The sequence below is a fragment of the Petaurus breviceps genome, unplaced genomic scaffold (assembly GCF_028583685.1).
Source record: "Petaurus breviceps papuanus isolate PSGF00001 unplaced genomic scaffold, PetGlider_PUasm1.0 38, whole genome shotgun sequence".
Lineage (NCBI taxonomy): Eukaryota > Metazoa > Chordata > Mammalia > Diprotodontia > Petauridae > Petaurus > Petaurus breviceps.
The window spans coordinates 18,102,220-18,118,279 of NW_027186304.1; the positions used below are offsets into that span (position 1 = coordinate 18,102,220).

The 16,060-nt window shown below is 35.5% G+C and overlaps 1 protein-coding gene across 4 annotated transcripts in view; it reads right to left on the reverse strand.

Annotated features, from left to right (window-relative positions):
• Positions 1-16,060, reverse strand: part of RNMT (RNA guanine-7 methyltransferase) — a 39,755-nt gene that overhangs the window by 19,425 nt on the left and 4,270 nt on the right. For all 4 annotated transcript variants that reach the window (XM_069099591.1, XM_069099588.1, XM_069099590.1 and 1 more), the window contains exons 2-6: positions 12,012-12,467; positions 9,171-9,306; positions 5,163-5,288; positions 3,796-3,911; positions 2,549-2,730 (exon numbers count right to left, since the gene is read on the reverse strand). In XM_069099591.1, coding sequence (XP_068955692.1) covers positions 2,549-2,730; positions 3,796-3,911; positions 5,163-5,288; positions 9,171-9,306; positions 12,012-12,422 — 971 coding nt within the window. In that variant the 5' untranslated portion in view covers positions 12,423-12,467. The remainder of the gene's footprint in view (positions 1-2,548; positions 2,731-3,795; positions 3,912-5,162; positions 5,289-9,170; positions 9,307-12,011; positions 12,468-16,060) is intronic.

A 16,060-nucleotide genomic window follows, 5' to 3' on the forward strand; every position in this document is an offset into this window, starting at 1 on the left:
ATAGCTATCAAGTGCTAGAATTGGACTGAATTGAAGAAAAGAATTGAAACCAAGTCTTTCTGACTCCAAGTCCAGTCAACTATTACATTATACTACCTTTCATGAACTAACAAATATGGACTCATAAAAATAACATGTAGTTTATGGGAAGCTACAGAGTATCCTACAAATTGGGGAAATGTGACACCATTTGGTGTATACAAAGCTTTCAAAATACTTAAAAGTTTTCCACATTTGATCATCATCACAATATTGCTGTTACCATGTATAATAATCTCCCTGTTCTTCTCACTTCACTTTACAACAGTTCATATATGCCTTCCCATGTTTTTTAATTTTTTCTTGAAAACACCATCCTTGTCATTTCCTATGCCACAATATTCCATCACAATCATATGCCACAACTGGTTCAGTTACTCCACAACTGATGAGTTCCCCCTCAATTTCCAATTCTCTGCCACCACAAAAAGAGCTGTTATAAATATTTTTGTACATATATGTCCTTTCCCTTTGTCTATGATCTCTTTGGGGTAGAGAGCTAATACTGGTATGCATAGTTTTACAGCCATTTAGGCACAATTCCAAATTGCTCTCTAGATGGTGAAATCAGTTCACAACTCCATGAATGGTTCATTAATGTACCTATTTTCCCTCATCTCCTGAAGCACTTGTCATTTCTGATAGGTATGAGGTGGGTACCTCGGAGTTGTTTTAATTTGCCTTTCTCTAATCAATAGTGATTTAGAGCATTTTTTCCACATGACTACAGATAGCTTTGTTGGCTCTACCATCCCAAGATTTAATCTGAGGTGTTATTTTTAAAGTTATATGGAGGGAAACATCTGGGAGAGTTCAGGCAGTAGCCAGCCTGTACTCTGCCATCTTGGCTTCATCTAGGCAGTTTTCTTTTAAGATTTCTTGAAATAGCACATCTAGGCTCTTTTGTGGTTATAGCTTTCAGGGAATCCAACGATCTTTAAATTTTTCTTATTCATTTTTTCTAAGTCTTGCTTTTTTTCAGTCTTCTCATTTATTTCTTTTTGTCTCATGGTGTCACTGGCTTCTATTTGGTCCATTCTAATTTTCAGGGAGATCACTTGGACGAGATTTTCTACATCTCATGCCAAGGTATAAATTCCCATTCCATTTTTTTTCCATAGCTGTCATTTCTTTTCCAATTTCTTCTCTAGAATTCTCATTTTAAAAAATTTTAAAGCTCTTTTTAAAATGTTTGCTTTATCTCTTCCAAAAATGCTAGTTGAACTTTTGTCCAAGCTGTGTTTTATTTTGAAACTTTACTTTTAAGTGCTTTGGGAACATTCTTCTTTGGCTTAGTGATTTGTGCATCCCTTTCACCATACTAATTTTCTATGAAGGAATTCTTTCTGTTATTGTTTGCTTTTCCTTCCAACCTACTTCCTGACTTTAGACTCAGCATTAGAGCTGGGTTCTGCACACTTTCAGAAGAAATGACTGGGATGATTCCACTCCTATATTCTTGGGAATTTGAGTGCTATTATTCCTGGATCTCAGGGTGAGCTCAGGTTTGAAGTCTAGAAGCTTTCAGTGCTCTCAGTGTTGTGATCCAGGGTAAAATCTGAATGCTGTCCCCAGGTCTAAATTCTACATGTTTCTGACCTGGGTTTAGGGAGTCTGAGCAACAGCAGACTGCTGTTGGTCCCAGCCACTATTAGCCAGCTGGAAAGCTCTGCTGGTTCAGAACCACAGGCTCTTCTTTGTTCTGCGCTTCCTACCCTGATTATTCAAACTGGGCTGGACTGACACCCCAGCTCCACTCCTGAAGTCCAAAGCTACACTGTTGCTGCTTGCTTCTGAATTTGTTCCTCCCTAGGTATATGGCCTAGGGGCCACTCTCTATCCAAGAATTCTATCCCAAGGCTTATACCCTAAATCTATGACCAGAGTGGGGGTTGGGGGGGAGAACAGTACACCAACTTTCCCACTTTCTTTTCTCTGTACCATAACTAAAGTCAATAGAAATACATCTTGAAATGTAAAGGGCATGCTTTGGTTTTTGCATTTTTTCGGCCTTTAATTTCCCATATACTTCTCTCAAATAAGAATGAGGTTAAATCACAAAAGAAAAAAAGAAAGAGGAAAACCATTAGACAGCTTTCTTCCTATAAAGAGAAATCTCATAGCTTCCTTTGTTTCATCACATGCCTGACAATAAGACTAGGCAAGTGCATGAAATCTGACATATATCAAATAAGCAAGGAAATATTAGAGCATGTTAATAAAGCCAAAAATATTAAGCAATCACATGAAATTTCTAATCAGTTTCCTATACTGATATATGATGTGAACTGTGCTTTCTAAAATCAGCAAGTCAAGGTTCAACACATAACTATTCTATGTGCATATTCTCAAAAAAGATCCTTTAACTAGAAAAATGAGTATACTGCATTTGTTAGACCTTAATATGACAGTGCATTAACAAAAAGTCATGCTGAAAACATTTTTAAAAGTGTACACATTCTGGACATTTCATAAACTATCACACACTACCAAAAAAAAAAATACTTACATGAGCTCAAAGCTATTTGGTGTAGTACCAATGAAGTACCCTCCAGGGCAAAGTTTCTCACAAGCATTTCTGAGCATCATATCAGCCTGTTCATAAGTCTCAAATGAATAATGATATACAAACTGACAACTGCAAATGTCAAAGCACATCTCTGGATCACGAAATTTATCAGTCAAGAGCTCCTGAAACAAATTCAAACAGGCTAAGAATTCAAACTATAAAAGCCTAGATATAAAACTTTCTCCAAGTTGAAAACAGAATTTGAGGGTCTAAAAGGTAAAAAAATTTCAAAAGCTTTCCAAAAAACTTAACAAATACAAATTAAATAAGACATTGCAACAATATGAGAAGATACTAAGAAAATTAATATTTTATAATATAAATTGTTAATCAGATAAACTTTATTTTTCTTTCATTAGGTAAAACACTTCCAAATTCTATTTAGGGAGGCAAGAAGAGACTATTAGAGTCATTCTATAGGAAAGGATATTAAATAATCTGGAAAGCATCCAATGCAGCAGGACCACAGTGCCTTACAAACAGGTACCTTAATATTTACTGAATGAACAACCAAGATGGGGATTGGTCTTAATTAAGTGCATGACACATGAGTATCAGATGAAGGGGATAATCATGTTAAGAAGATTCCAAGAGATAATAAAAATAAATTTTTCCACTATCTGCAGTCATCATTGGGAAAAAAACAGAATTAGGATTTGTTCTGACTGACCCCAGACTGGGCAGAAATAAGAGCAATGAGTAGAGTTTGCAGAAGCATATTTGGGGGAGATTTAAGAAATAACTTCTACTAATGAAAACAATTCAGAGGTTGTATGAGCTGTCTTTCTCACTGGAAATCTTGAAGCAAATGCTGGATGAGCCTCTGGCTCAGGATGTTCTGAAGCCATTCCTGTCCACAGATTCTAAACCTACCACTATCTTGCTCAAACCAAAGGATTCAGCAGTAATGTCCAACCAAGATTCTATGTGAGATGATAAATCTATCAGTTTATAAAATGACCATTGAATGGTAATTATTCTGTCACTATTGACTTCCCCTTTTAAGGTTATTACAAAAATTAATTAATTTCAAGTTTAAAATGGATATGACTGAGGTAAAAATAAATTCTTCAAAGAATATAAAAACTAAAGTACAATTCACTTGAGATTAAAATAACTGACAAAATTTTAAAATACCAAAAATCAATTCCAGTGTTCAGACAACACATAAAACAAGAAAACAATACCTTGGAGCTGTCTGCAGTTACAAATTCTGCACTGAAAATGTACTCGTGGTCACGACAGTGATTCTTCATGTCAGCATAGCGCTGCTGACACTGCTGAAGAGAAATATCAGCAATATCTACACAGAAAAGCTTCTAATTAAAAGTTATTACAGACCAAAACACAGGGTAATAGTAAGGTGGAGAGGCAGAGTTATGTCACAAATCTCAAACAATAATCTTAATTGTAAATTCTGGGCTAAATATAAAATAGCTTAGGTATTAAATCAAATCTATTTCCTTCAAAATAAAAAAGAATTTTCTCATTCTGATACAAAGGCACCTATTAGTTTATTGTTTTTTAAAAGGGATAAAAAGTTTTTAAAAGGCAAAGTTTACTATCTAAGGACTTAAAAGAGTCAACACAAAAGGTGAATCTTGGTTTCAAAGACTATGGTCTAATCAAAGTTTCAGTAAATAGGAATTTGCTAAGGAGGAAAGCACTGGTCCTGGTTTGAATTCCAACAGGACATTCTCTGCACATTATTCATTACCGCATTCTCACAGATATCCACTTTTGATTATATTCTGCGTAACAGTACCATTCTTCACAAAACTACCAAAATGATCCTAAAACATAAGATATCAAGTCTGAGTTGTCAAAGCAGTGAGTAGTTCCCTGAGACTTTAAACATAAAAATACAAACACCTGAGCCTGGTTATTTTTAATCCTACACATTGTGATTCCAAACCACCGTTCTACATTTCTTTTATTTCCTGCCTCTGTCTGCCCTCCATGTTTAGAATGCAATACTTCTCATTTCTACCTCTCTGAATTTTTTTCTTCCCAGTTGCCAGGTTGCTAGTGCTCTCTCTCTCTCAAATCATCTTGCAGTTATTAAGTAAGGTGTTTCTTTTCCCAGGGAAATACTAGTTCTTTAAAGGTAAGCAGAGACTATCATTTTTGTCTTTTTATCACCAGAGCTTAGTATGGTACCTCGAATGTAAATGGTAAAAGGCTAACAAGTTCAATTAAACAAAAATCTTAAGGCTAAATTAAACTCTAACTTCTTCATTATTTACACCATGTCCCTTGTGACCAATAGCATGTGTTTACAACACATCTGGCTATGTATGCCTAAAAATTCAGTACCAGGCCACAGAAAACATAAATGGTCCACAATGGGGAAAAAAGCCTTTACTTATACAATATTTCACTTTAAAAGCATCACTAAAGTCTTAGTGTATTAATTAAAAGTAGATTAGAGCCCCACTATAATTTGGTCTCTGGGATTCATGCCTTAATATTTTAATTATGAGGTCCTTGCATCGTTTCCAGTTACCTGACTCAGCAGAAATAGTTGTTTCTAAAACAATTTATTTCTTCTTACCAGTACACACTAGTTTGCTAATTTTGCCCTTTTTCCACTTGAGTAAATCGCCACCTTTCCCACATCCCAGGTCCAAAACAGTGATGTCACGTTTCTTTTTCTGTCGCACTTTTTCTAAAAATTCCCCTGAAAAAAAAAAGTAAACCAAATACTTTACTTTTGTCAAAGCACTGGTTGTTGCTCTAAACATCTGACAAGACACATGAATTATTACAGTTAATTTGCAACTTAAAAATAAATTCAAAACTACAAAAATAAAGCTGTCTCTAAGTGGGACAACTAAAAATCATGTGTTTATTAGTACGTTCTCACAGGAAAGCATTTTGAAAAACTGTCTTAGAATTCTCTTCAACTATATATACATATATCAAATCCTGATGTGTAAAATGATCACTTATTTCCCAAAGCAAGGGAAGAACTAGCAATTCATAAACTAACAGTCATGACTTTGATGTTAAGTCTGAATTTTTTAAAGTCTTATTTTTCAAAGGAAATAGGAGTTTTTCCAATGATAACTCTCAAGTGTTAACAGCCTGATTAAAGTAGGACTCTCTTGGGAACAGAATGAAACCTAAAGAGAACACCAAAGATTAGTCAAAAAGTGACACAGTCTAATTAAAGCTATATCAAGATCTTGGGAAAAAAACCCTCACATATAAGAATCTATCACAACTGTCAAATCACATTTAGAGCTCACAGAAATAATCATATTTACATTGGCTAAACACCTGTAAATATTCTTTATTTTTGTTTTTTTGCTTTTTGAAGGGGGGGAAGGCAGGGAAATTGGGGTTTAAGTGACTTACCCAAGGTCACATGGCTAGTTAAGTGTTAAGTGTCTGAGGCCCAATTTGAACTCAGGTCCTCCTGACCCCAGGGCCAGTGCTCCATTCACTTCGCCACCTAGCTACCCCATATAAATATTCTCAAACAACTGCAGTGGTTAGCACTACTAAATTCTATCTAAATTACTACATACAAATTAACTTCTCTTTTCTTATCACATTCAGGATAAAATCTTCTGCTTTGTACAACATAAAAGAAAGCATCATGGTATAATGGAAAGAGTTCTGGATTTGGAAGACAGATGATCTTAGCCTGAGTCCCAGCTTCAAAACTTCAACTTCAAATCTGTGGGCCACGGGGAAGTCATAGTATGGGGCCTGTTTACTTCTCTGTATAATGATGACATGTAAAATCTACACAGCCCATCTCACAGAAGTGGTATGTTGTATGATTTATAGGTAGGGAAGTACAGTAAAAAGAGCACACTGTATGGAGCTGGAGGCTCTGGGTTCAAATCCTAGTTCTGCTCACTATCTTTGGGACTTTGGGCAAGTCACTTAGACCTCTCTGGGTTTTAACTTTGCTCAACTATAAAATGAAGGGTAAGCTGAGGTCACCTTCAAGTTTTCAGTCTATATAATTACTTGTTCCCTATCTTCACTGATCAATGAACAATTGCTTCTGGGTTTCTATTAACTGTAGGATCACAGGACAAAATCACGTTTCAAATGTACTCTTTAAAATTATAAAGATCAAGAAGTTTATGTCATAGAAATCAGAAATTTCAGATTTAAAAAAGGAACTATATATGTATATATATATACTATACACACAAAAAATTTTTCTACACAATCCAAATAGTATAAGAAATAAAAAACTAACTCCAAGGTTTCACTTCATACCATGCAAAACTATCAAAGATGACCAAAAAAATGACATAATAGTTCATGCCTAAACAGGAATTTTTTAAATGAATAAACTAAAACCTATACAAAGGAAAATAATTATACTGAAAATGTTATCAAAATAATAAAAAATAAGAGGAACTGTAGGAAGACAGGCATACTGATATTCTGCTGGTGAACATGTGAAGTGGTCAAACAGTTTTGGGTTATTCATTTAGAATTAGAATTATGAAAGAAAAGTAAGTAAGTTTTTCACAACCTTTGAGCCAGAAATCCTACTACTAGGATTATATCTTAAGGAAGTTGAAGACTGAAACAAAGGTCCAAAATACAGCAACTATACCAACATTTTCTTTCTTTTTTTTTTTTTCCTTTTGGAGGGCAATTGGGGTTAAGCAACTTGCCCAAGGTTACACGGCTATACCAACATTTTCACAGCAGCACTGTTTGTGTTAGCAAAGGAACAGACACAAAATCAGTGCCTACAGACTGGGAGAAGAACTGAAAAGAATATGAATATAATGGAATACTATTCTAGAGTAAGAAACCAGAATAAACAATGTAGCATAGTAGAGCTGATAAGACTGTGGAGTCAAGAGGACCTGGGTGCAAGTCTCAGCTCCAAAACACACTGTGACTGTGGGAATTCACTTAAATTTCATAATGCTCCCATAAACTGACCAGGACTCTAAAAGATATGGAGTAGGTGCCAATTTGCATTAGTAGATGGCTTTTCCTCACAGGAAGGCAAGCATTCACATGGTAGTCAGAAGAAGCGCTACAGGGTCACTCTCAGGATCTCTCTTAAGAACTTTGGAATTGATTATGTGACACGGGAGACACTGGTACAGGACCATTCAGCATGGTGTGCCCACATCAATCAGAGAAGGTGCTGTACTCTACAAGCAAGCAGAATTGAAACAGCCATCTTGGCTCTGCCCCCACAAGCTATCTTCTTGATGCTACAGCAGAAACTGACACCGGAAAAAAAAATCTTAAGTGTATGACCAAAAAAATGAGCAGAAAGACTGACAAAAAGTTATTAAGTGGATTGAGGCTATCCTATAAACAAAGCCAAAGCCAAGCAAACAGAGAAGCTGGAAGGATATATATAAATGACTAGAATACAAAGTATTTAAGAGTAATATCATAGAATCAAAGTTCAGAGGGATCTTAGGGGACAGCTAGACTGACCTGTAATAATAGACTGCAAGAAGGGGAAGAAAGAGTAGAATACAAATGACCAAAAATTACAATCTTTTTCTTGGCGGGATCTTTTTAAAAAACCCCTACAAACAGTACTTCATGCTTTGAAGTATAATACTACATGAGCCTTTTCCCTAAAAATCAAGTACAAGCGGTCTCCAATTTATCATTTTATCTCCAGTGACTGGCATCCAGAATGCATTTTTTTTTCATAGAAACTGCTATGCCAGTAAATGAGATTTTGCAAAGTTTTAATTGGCTGTTTTTTCTTTCAACACCAGATACCAAGTCCTTCACCCCTAAAAAGTTCTGTTGGCTTGTCCGCAATGGCCAGTTTAACTCAGTGTACCTAAAGTATAGGGTACTGACAGCAACCACCAAATTCATCATTGTCTCTAAGGAAACTATTTATGGGACAGACACACCCCAATCCCACCATATCAATGCTGATAGAAGAGGATGCTCAAGCAGTTACAATGTCTATGCTATTGTTCTAGAAATTTAACCCAGCTACTAGAATGGAGATATAAAGAGATGCTTTCTCAACTACCAACTTGAGCTACACTATCACTACTATCACAGAGAACATCAGTCAATAACTTCAAACAAATGGAATACTGGGGTGGCTAGGTGGCACAGTGAAGAGAACAATGGCCCTAGAGTCAGGAAGACATGAGTTCAAATCTAGTCGCAGACTCTTAACACTTACTAGCCGTGTGACCTTGGGCAAGTCACTCAACCTCAACTGCTCTGCCTTCTTCCCTCCAAAAAGCAAAAACAACAACAATAACTACAACCCACAAACGGAGTACTGTACCTCCTTTTCAGAGACCAGGGGCTTATTGTTAGCTGGTTTTTCCCCCTCTAATATCTCACTATTGGTTAAGTCTCTATTAATCCCTACTTAGAATTAAAATTGTAAGTCCTAAGTGGAATCATTGGTCATTCTGGTAAGTTTAGCTTTAGATCCAAGTACACAAAAACTTTCTTAATGTTTAACTATACCATTTTTTTTTAACTATACCAAAGTGTTTGTTCGATACCCAATTATGTTAGAGGAAGAGAATAGAAAAGACAACATAAATCTGTAATAAAAATATGATAATCATACCAATGAGGACACTCTTCATCCAATTATTAAAGTTTCGAAGGTAAAAAATACGACTCTGACTTCGCTTCTCCAAGCCAACTTCCTGAAGCTCATTGTAGTGAGCAGCTACTGTTGAGCCATGTCCTTCTTCAAAATGCTTAACACAGGAAAAAGGAGAATATTAAAACAAGTATAAAACTGAGAATAACAAAAATTAATCTACGCATGTGCACCCAACTTTAAAATGCAGCTAAAAGTCATGAAACCCACCATTCATCAGCGGGATTCCTTCTCTATGCCGCCCTGCTCTTCCTGTCCAAAACAGCTTCACTCTCCAAACCATGTCACCAGAGACAATCGCCAAATAGGCCATCTCCCGGACGGTCACCTTGTCTGTGGCGACCTCCCCACCCCCACATCCCCCACACATACAATCTTCATCTTTTTTTCTAAAAACTGCAATCAAATCACTACCACCATTAACAAATCTAGAAAAGCTGTGTTACTAAGACACTTTACTGATCCACTCAACATCTTTGTTATGTCACACAGACCATGATACCCTTCCCTAGCCATTACTACTATATATATATATATACACATACACACATATACATACACGTATGTATGTATGTATATGTGTGTTGTATGCCAAGGCAGCTAGGCAAAAGTATGGCTAGAATACAGGGGTTGGAAGTTCAAACCCCTACTCAACTACTTACTAGCTTTGTGACTGTAGTGGCAACAACACTGGCATACTAAGGATGGCTGCTAGCACAAGTTCTTAGAACTGCTTTACTAGGAAACATAGCTGTTCAAGGGGTCCACAATCTTTTTAAAATTACATTCAATGGTTAAGGGTAAAAGTCAGCACCCCAAACGTCAGAGAAAATGCAAACAAAGAAATACAAGCAGAGAAATAAAGACCAACCAACAGGACTTCTAACTGTCTGAGAAATTAGCACAGATCAACAGACAGATCCAACTGTCTGATCAAGGTAATACACACATAGCTACCAGAGAGAGAAGCACCAACGCCTGGGGTTTTCAAAGCTGGGGGGCTCCTTAAGGGCTACCCAGAGTCTCATCTGGTCAAATCACAAGAGCACTCTTCCAATGAGTGAGCCCCAAAGCCAAATGCTAACCTAGGAGTATATATACCCTTTTTAGAGGCAGAGGGCATCATGACTCAGTGCCTAATTAGAAATTAACAAAAAGTGTAAAGCTCTTCCTACAAGGGAGTCTCCCCTAATCAAGTTTCCCTTAATGGCCTCTACATGAGGCCTATTAATGGGGAGGGAAGATCTTAAATCCCATTAACATTACAGTGACCCCGGACATGTCACTTAACTTCTGTCTACTTAATTTGCTCATATGAAAAATGGGAATAATAATTGTACCTACCTCCCAGGGTTGTCATGAAGACCAAATGAAATATTAGGTGTAATTATTACAATTTAGCACAGCACCTGGCACAGGATAGGCATTTAATAAACACTTGTTCCCTTCTCTTCCCCCCATTAGAATATAAACTCCTTGAGAAAAATGATTGTCCAGATTTTCTATTTATATCCCTATTGCTTAGCACAGTACCTGGAACATGGTAAGCAATTAAGAAATACTTTATATTAAATCTTAAGAGGAAGAAAGATGATCTTTTCTCCCTTCTTCCCAAATAAAAGGTTTTTCTTTTAAAATTGTGTTTTCTTTGTTTTATCTAAAATTAGGTTTTAAAACATTAGAAGTACAACTCTTCTAAACTTTCAGAATTGAGAAATAATGTAGACAATTTAGAAAAATTAATGTAGTCAACAATAAACATTTTATTAAATGTTCTAAATGCCTACTATGTACAAGACACTGTAAAGCTACAGATGTCTAACAGTAATGAATAACACCGAAGTATAAAATGGCATCTATATTAAACTACAATAGTACAAAGGAACATATATTTGAACTAAGTCTATATGGAGAAATATCTGTAAGGAACTGTGATCTGCTTTAAGCAAATCCAATGACCAAAACCAGAATTTATAAAACAAAGTAAATTTTATTACTATTCACCATAAAATATGGCTTGATTCCAATTTGAAGTGTTTGACTACCTATATGCATCTGTTTTAAAAAAAAATTTATGAAATATGTTATTTCAAAAACAGCTGGGCAATACCACATTATAATATTACATAAATTAAAATACACCTGTGGTACTTCATATACATGTGGCCTCAATGCCTCAGGTTCCCCACCCCTGGTTTAGCTACTAAATTATTACAAATATTACTTATGACTCATAGTAGCTGTGCTTTCTTCCTCCTCTGAAATGATTTTAAGAGAAATGTAACATTATTTGACTTTTTCTTGATGTGCTTTCTCAGTATTGCAGTTTGGTTCCTGCCAAAACGAACTGAAATCATCAATTCTAATCTTGGGAAATTTTTAGTTATTTGACCCACTAGGTCCTCCAGTGCAGCCTTTTGAATGAATGCAACTTCAAAGAACAAATCCCCTTAATAAAAGGATTTTTTCTGTAAAACTTGTACTCAGTCAAAAGGCCCCCAAGGACCTAAAAGGCCACACATGGCCTCAGGGCAGCAGGTTCCCCACCCCTGAGCTAAACATTATAAAAACATAAGTATAAACATCAGTATTTCTTTATTTTATAACATTATTTTTTATAATTTATAATTTTTATAAATATAAATTATAAATTTATAATTTTTAATTTTTATAAATATAAATTATAAATTTATAATTTATAACATCAGTATAAAACATGGAAGCTAAATAGCTCCTTTAAAGTTATGCTATATCTTTAAATAAATTTTAAAATCTAAATATTTTAAACATATTAAAACTTACTCTGCGTTTTACAGGAACATCTTCACCTTCCAATTTTCTCTTTTTCGAAGGAGTGCCATCTCCACACCTAGAAGTAGCATCTTTTGGATCATCATCAGTCTCTAACTTTCTTGTTCGTGAAATGCTCTCTTCATCACCTGCTGCAGCTCTTTCCTCAGAAAAAATTTCATCATCCAACTTTCTTGTCTTTGATGGAGTACCCTCTCCACAACTGGCAGTCTTAACTTCAGGATCATCCTGAAACTCTAGTTTTCTTTTTTTTGGTGTGCCTTCCTGAACACTGTCAGTATCCCTTCCATCAGGGGATTCAGTTTCATTAACACTGACAGAGAGTTCTATTTTGGAAACTACAGATGCCTCTTCATCTTCAAAGATCTTTTCACAATCCTCTGTTTTGGCAGAATTTTCCATTTTGCTCAGTGATCTGAATTTAAAGCTTTAGTTCATAAATGAAAGCTGCAAAAGCAAATATTTTATGTTAAATATGCATAATGAATGGAGAATTATCATTTCTAAATACTGACTCTGGAGGTCGAGCCAAGATGGCAGATTAAAGGCAGAACCCAGATGAATTCTCTCAACGTTATCCTCCATACAACTTTAAAATAATACTTCAAATCAAATTCTGTAGTGGAAGAGCCAACAGGTAAGGGTAAGACACTTTTCTGGCCTAAGAAAATTGGCAGGAATGTTCTATGACACTGGAGTGGAGGCCTCTCCAGAGTGTGACAGCAGCAGCAACTTTAGGAGCTCCCAACCCAGAGATATTAAGAGGGTTGGACAACTGGTAAGAAAGAGATTACAGGGGACCTCATGCAGGTACTTGCACATACACAGTTCTGGGTCACTGTTCCAGGGTGGAGAAGAATGTGGTCAGCCAAAAGGGAGCAGGGACATTGGTCACAGTTCCAGAGGCAAGAAGAGCAGTACTACAGGACAGCAGGGGGGCTTACTGAGTAAAGACCAGAGTACAAACCGGAAGAACAGTGACAACATCTCTAACCAGATCACACTACCTTCGGAGCACTGAAAACTTTCAGATCCTCAGAACTAGCTCTGAAAACAGCAGCACATAAAAGCCTGAAGCTTAAGATAACATCTCTTCACCCTTAGGTAAGCAGAGTCCAACTTCAACATAAAGTTCAAAGTCAAGAAACAGGCTGGGAGGACGAGAAAACAAACAAAAAAGAACCTGGAACATGAAAAGCTACCATGGTGGCAAGGAAGATGAAGGCATATACTTAGAGACAATAACAATGTGAAAACAGCTACAAGGAAAGCCTCAAAGAAAAATGCTAACTGAACCCAAGCCCAGTAAGACTTTCCTAGAAAAGTTAAAGAGATAAGTATAGTACAGGAAACACTGGTTTAAAAAAATAAGAATAATGCAAAAAAAAAAAAAACTATGAAAAGAGAATTAACAGCTTGATAAGAGGCAAAAAAAAAATCACTGAACAAAAGAACTCCTCAATAAGCAAAATAGGTCAAATGGAAAAGGAAATTAAAAAAAATTCAATGAAGAAAATAATTTCTTAACAATTAGAACTGAGCAACTGGAAGCCAATGACTCCATGAGACATCAAGAACTAATAAAGCAATGTCCAAAAAAATAATAGAAGAGAATGTGAAATAACTCACTGAAAAAGCAAATGGCCTAAAAAATAGATGGAGAAGAGATAATTTAAGAATTATTAGACTACCTGAAAGCTATGATCAGAAAAAGAACTAGAATTATCTTTCAAGAAATTATTTTTTAAATGCCCCAATATCTTAGATCCAGAGGATAAAACAAAAATTGAACAAATCCACCGATTATCTTCTAAAAGAGATCCCAAAATGAAAATTCACAAGTATATTATAGCCAAATTCCAGACCTCAGAAGTCAAGGAGAAAATACTGCAAGCAGCCAGAAAACAGTGGAAGGAAAATGGAAGTGATGGCCAAGCAATTCTTGATTTTTCAACTTTCATCAGAATTGATTCAAAGAGGGAAGATATGTGGAGAGAGAAAGAAAGAGAGAAGAACTTACTCAGCTGGGTACAGAAATCTATCTTACCTAATAGAGAAGCAAGAAGAGAAGGAGGTTAAGAGAAAGGGAGGCTGAGGGGCTGCAAATCATAAAAGGGAGGGCAGATTAAGTGAGGCAGTGGTTAGAAGTAAAATAGTCTTTTGAGAAGAGACAAGACAGAGATAACAATCAACAGAAAAAAATTAGGATGGAGAGAAATATACAACAATCATAACTTTATCTGTAAATGAGATGAGCTAATCCACAGAACAGAAGCAGATAGCAGAATGGATTAGAAACAAAAATCCAACAATATATTGTTTAGAAGAGATACTTGAAACAGAAACACATAGAGGCAAAATAAGGGGCTGGAGTAGAATCTAATATGCTTCAGCTGACATAAAAAAGGCAAGGGTAGTAATGTGATCTCAGACAAAGCAAAAGAAAAATAGATCTAACAAAGAGATAATCAGAGAAACTACATTTTGCTAAAAGGTACCACAGACAATTAAGTAATATCAAAAAATTTTACAGCATGCTTCTCTGATACATGTCTTACAACTCAAATACATAGGGAATGGAGTCAAACTCATAAAAATAAGAGCTATTCCCCAATAGGTAAATGGACAAAAGGTATGAACAGGCAGTTTTCAGAAGAAATCAAAGCTATATCATGTGAAAAAAAATGTTCAAATCACTACTGATCAGAAAAAGGCCAAATTAAAACAACTCTAATGAACCACCTCATACCTATCAGAAAAGATATATGTTTCAGGAAATGAGGGGAAAATAGGTACACTAATGAATTGTTAATGGAGTAATGAACGAATTCACCCGCTGTGGAGAACAATTTGGAACAAGCACAAAGGGTTATAAGTTGGGCACACACTCTGACTCATCAATACTGCTATTAGGTCTCTATCCCAAAGGGATAAAAGAAAAAAAGAAATCAATACTTATGTACAACAATATTTAGTCACTCTTTTTGTGGTGGCAAAGGGTGGTGGAAGTTCAGGGGATGCTCATCAATTGGGGAACAAGTTGTGGCATGATTGTGATGGAGTACTGTTGTGGGCATAAGAAATGACAAGGAGGATGGTTTCGGAAAAACAAGGCAAGACCTGTATGAATTGAGAAGAACCAGGAAATCATTGCACACAGTATATGTTGTAATGATGAACAACTATGAAAGACTTGGCTATTCTGTTCAACATAATGATCCAAGACAATTCCAAAGGATTCACGATGAAAAAAATGTTATACCTCCAATGAGAAAACTGATGAACTCTTGAGTGCAAACTGAAATATAATCTCACTTTAATTTTTTTTTTGGCAACAAGGCTAATATGGACATTTTTGCATGAGTTCAAATATTTAATTTACATTACATTGCTTTCATTCTCAGTATGTGTGGGAAGGAGAGAATTTGGAACTCAAAATTTTAAAAGAATGCTAAAAAAATTGTTGTTCAGTTGTTTTAGTCATGTCCAACTCTTTATGACCCCATTTAATGTTTTCTTGGCACAGATATCAAAGTGGTTTATAAAATTAATAAATGCTGACTCTCTGAATCTATTTTAATCAGTAGTTTATCCATTAATCTTGATTATTCAATTAAGATCATTAAAAATAATTTAACAGAGAGGACAAATACTCAAGAAATTTAGAAATAGATTAATGTCAATCATGTTTCTAAATCTGTTTAAAAAGAAATAATACTAGGTATATACTCAAATCATTATACAATATGGTTATAAACAAAGAACACTTTGTATGTCAACAGTATACAAGGTTTTAGTTCAAATCAACTATTGACAAAGTTCAATTTGCCACCTCTATAACACCAAGATTTGTAAATAAAATTATTTAATTTTAGTTTTCAACATTCACTTCCATAACTTTTAAATTTTCTCTCCTTCCCTTCTCCCTCCCTCCCCAAGAGGCTTGCAGACAGATCTATAGGCTTGTAATGGCAAGCAAAAAAAAAATACTTAGCACCTTCGTCAAGCTATTTAAGTATTTAACACCTTATTTAAGCCCC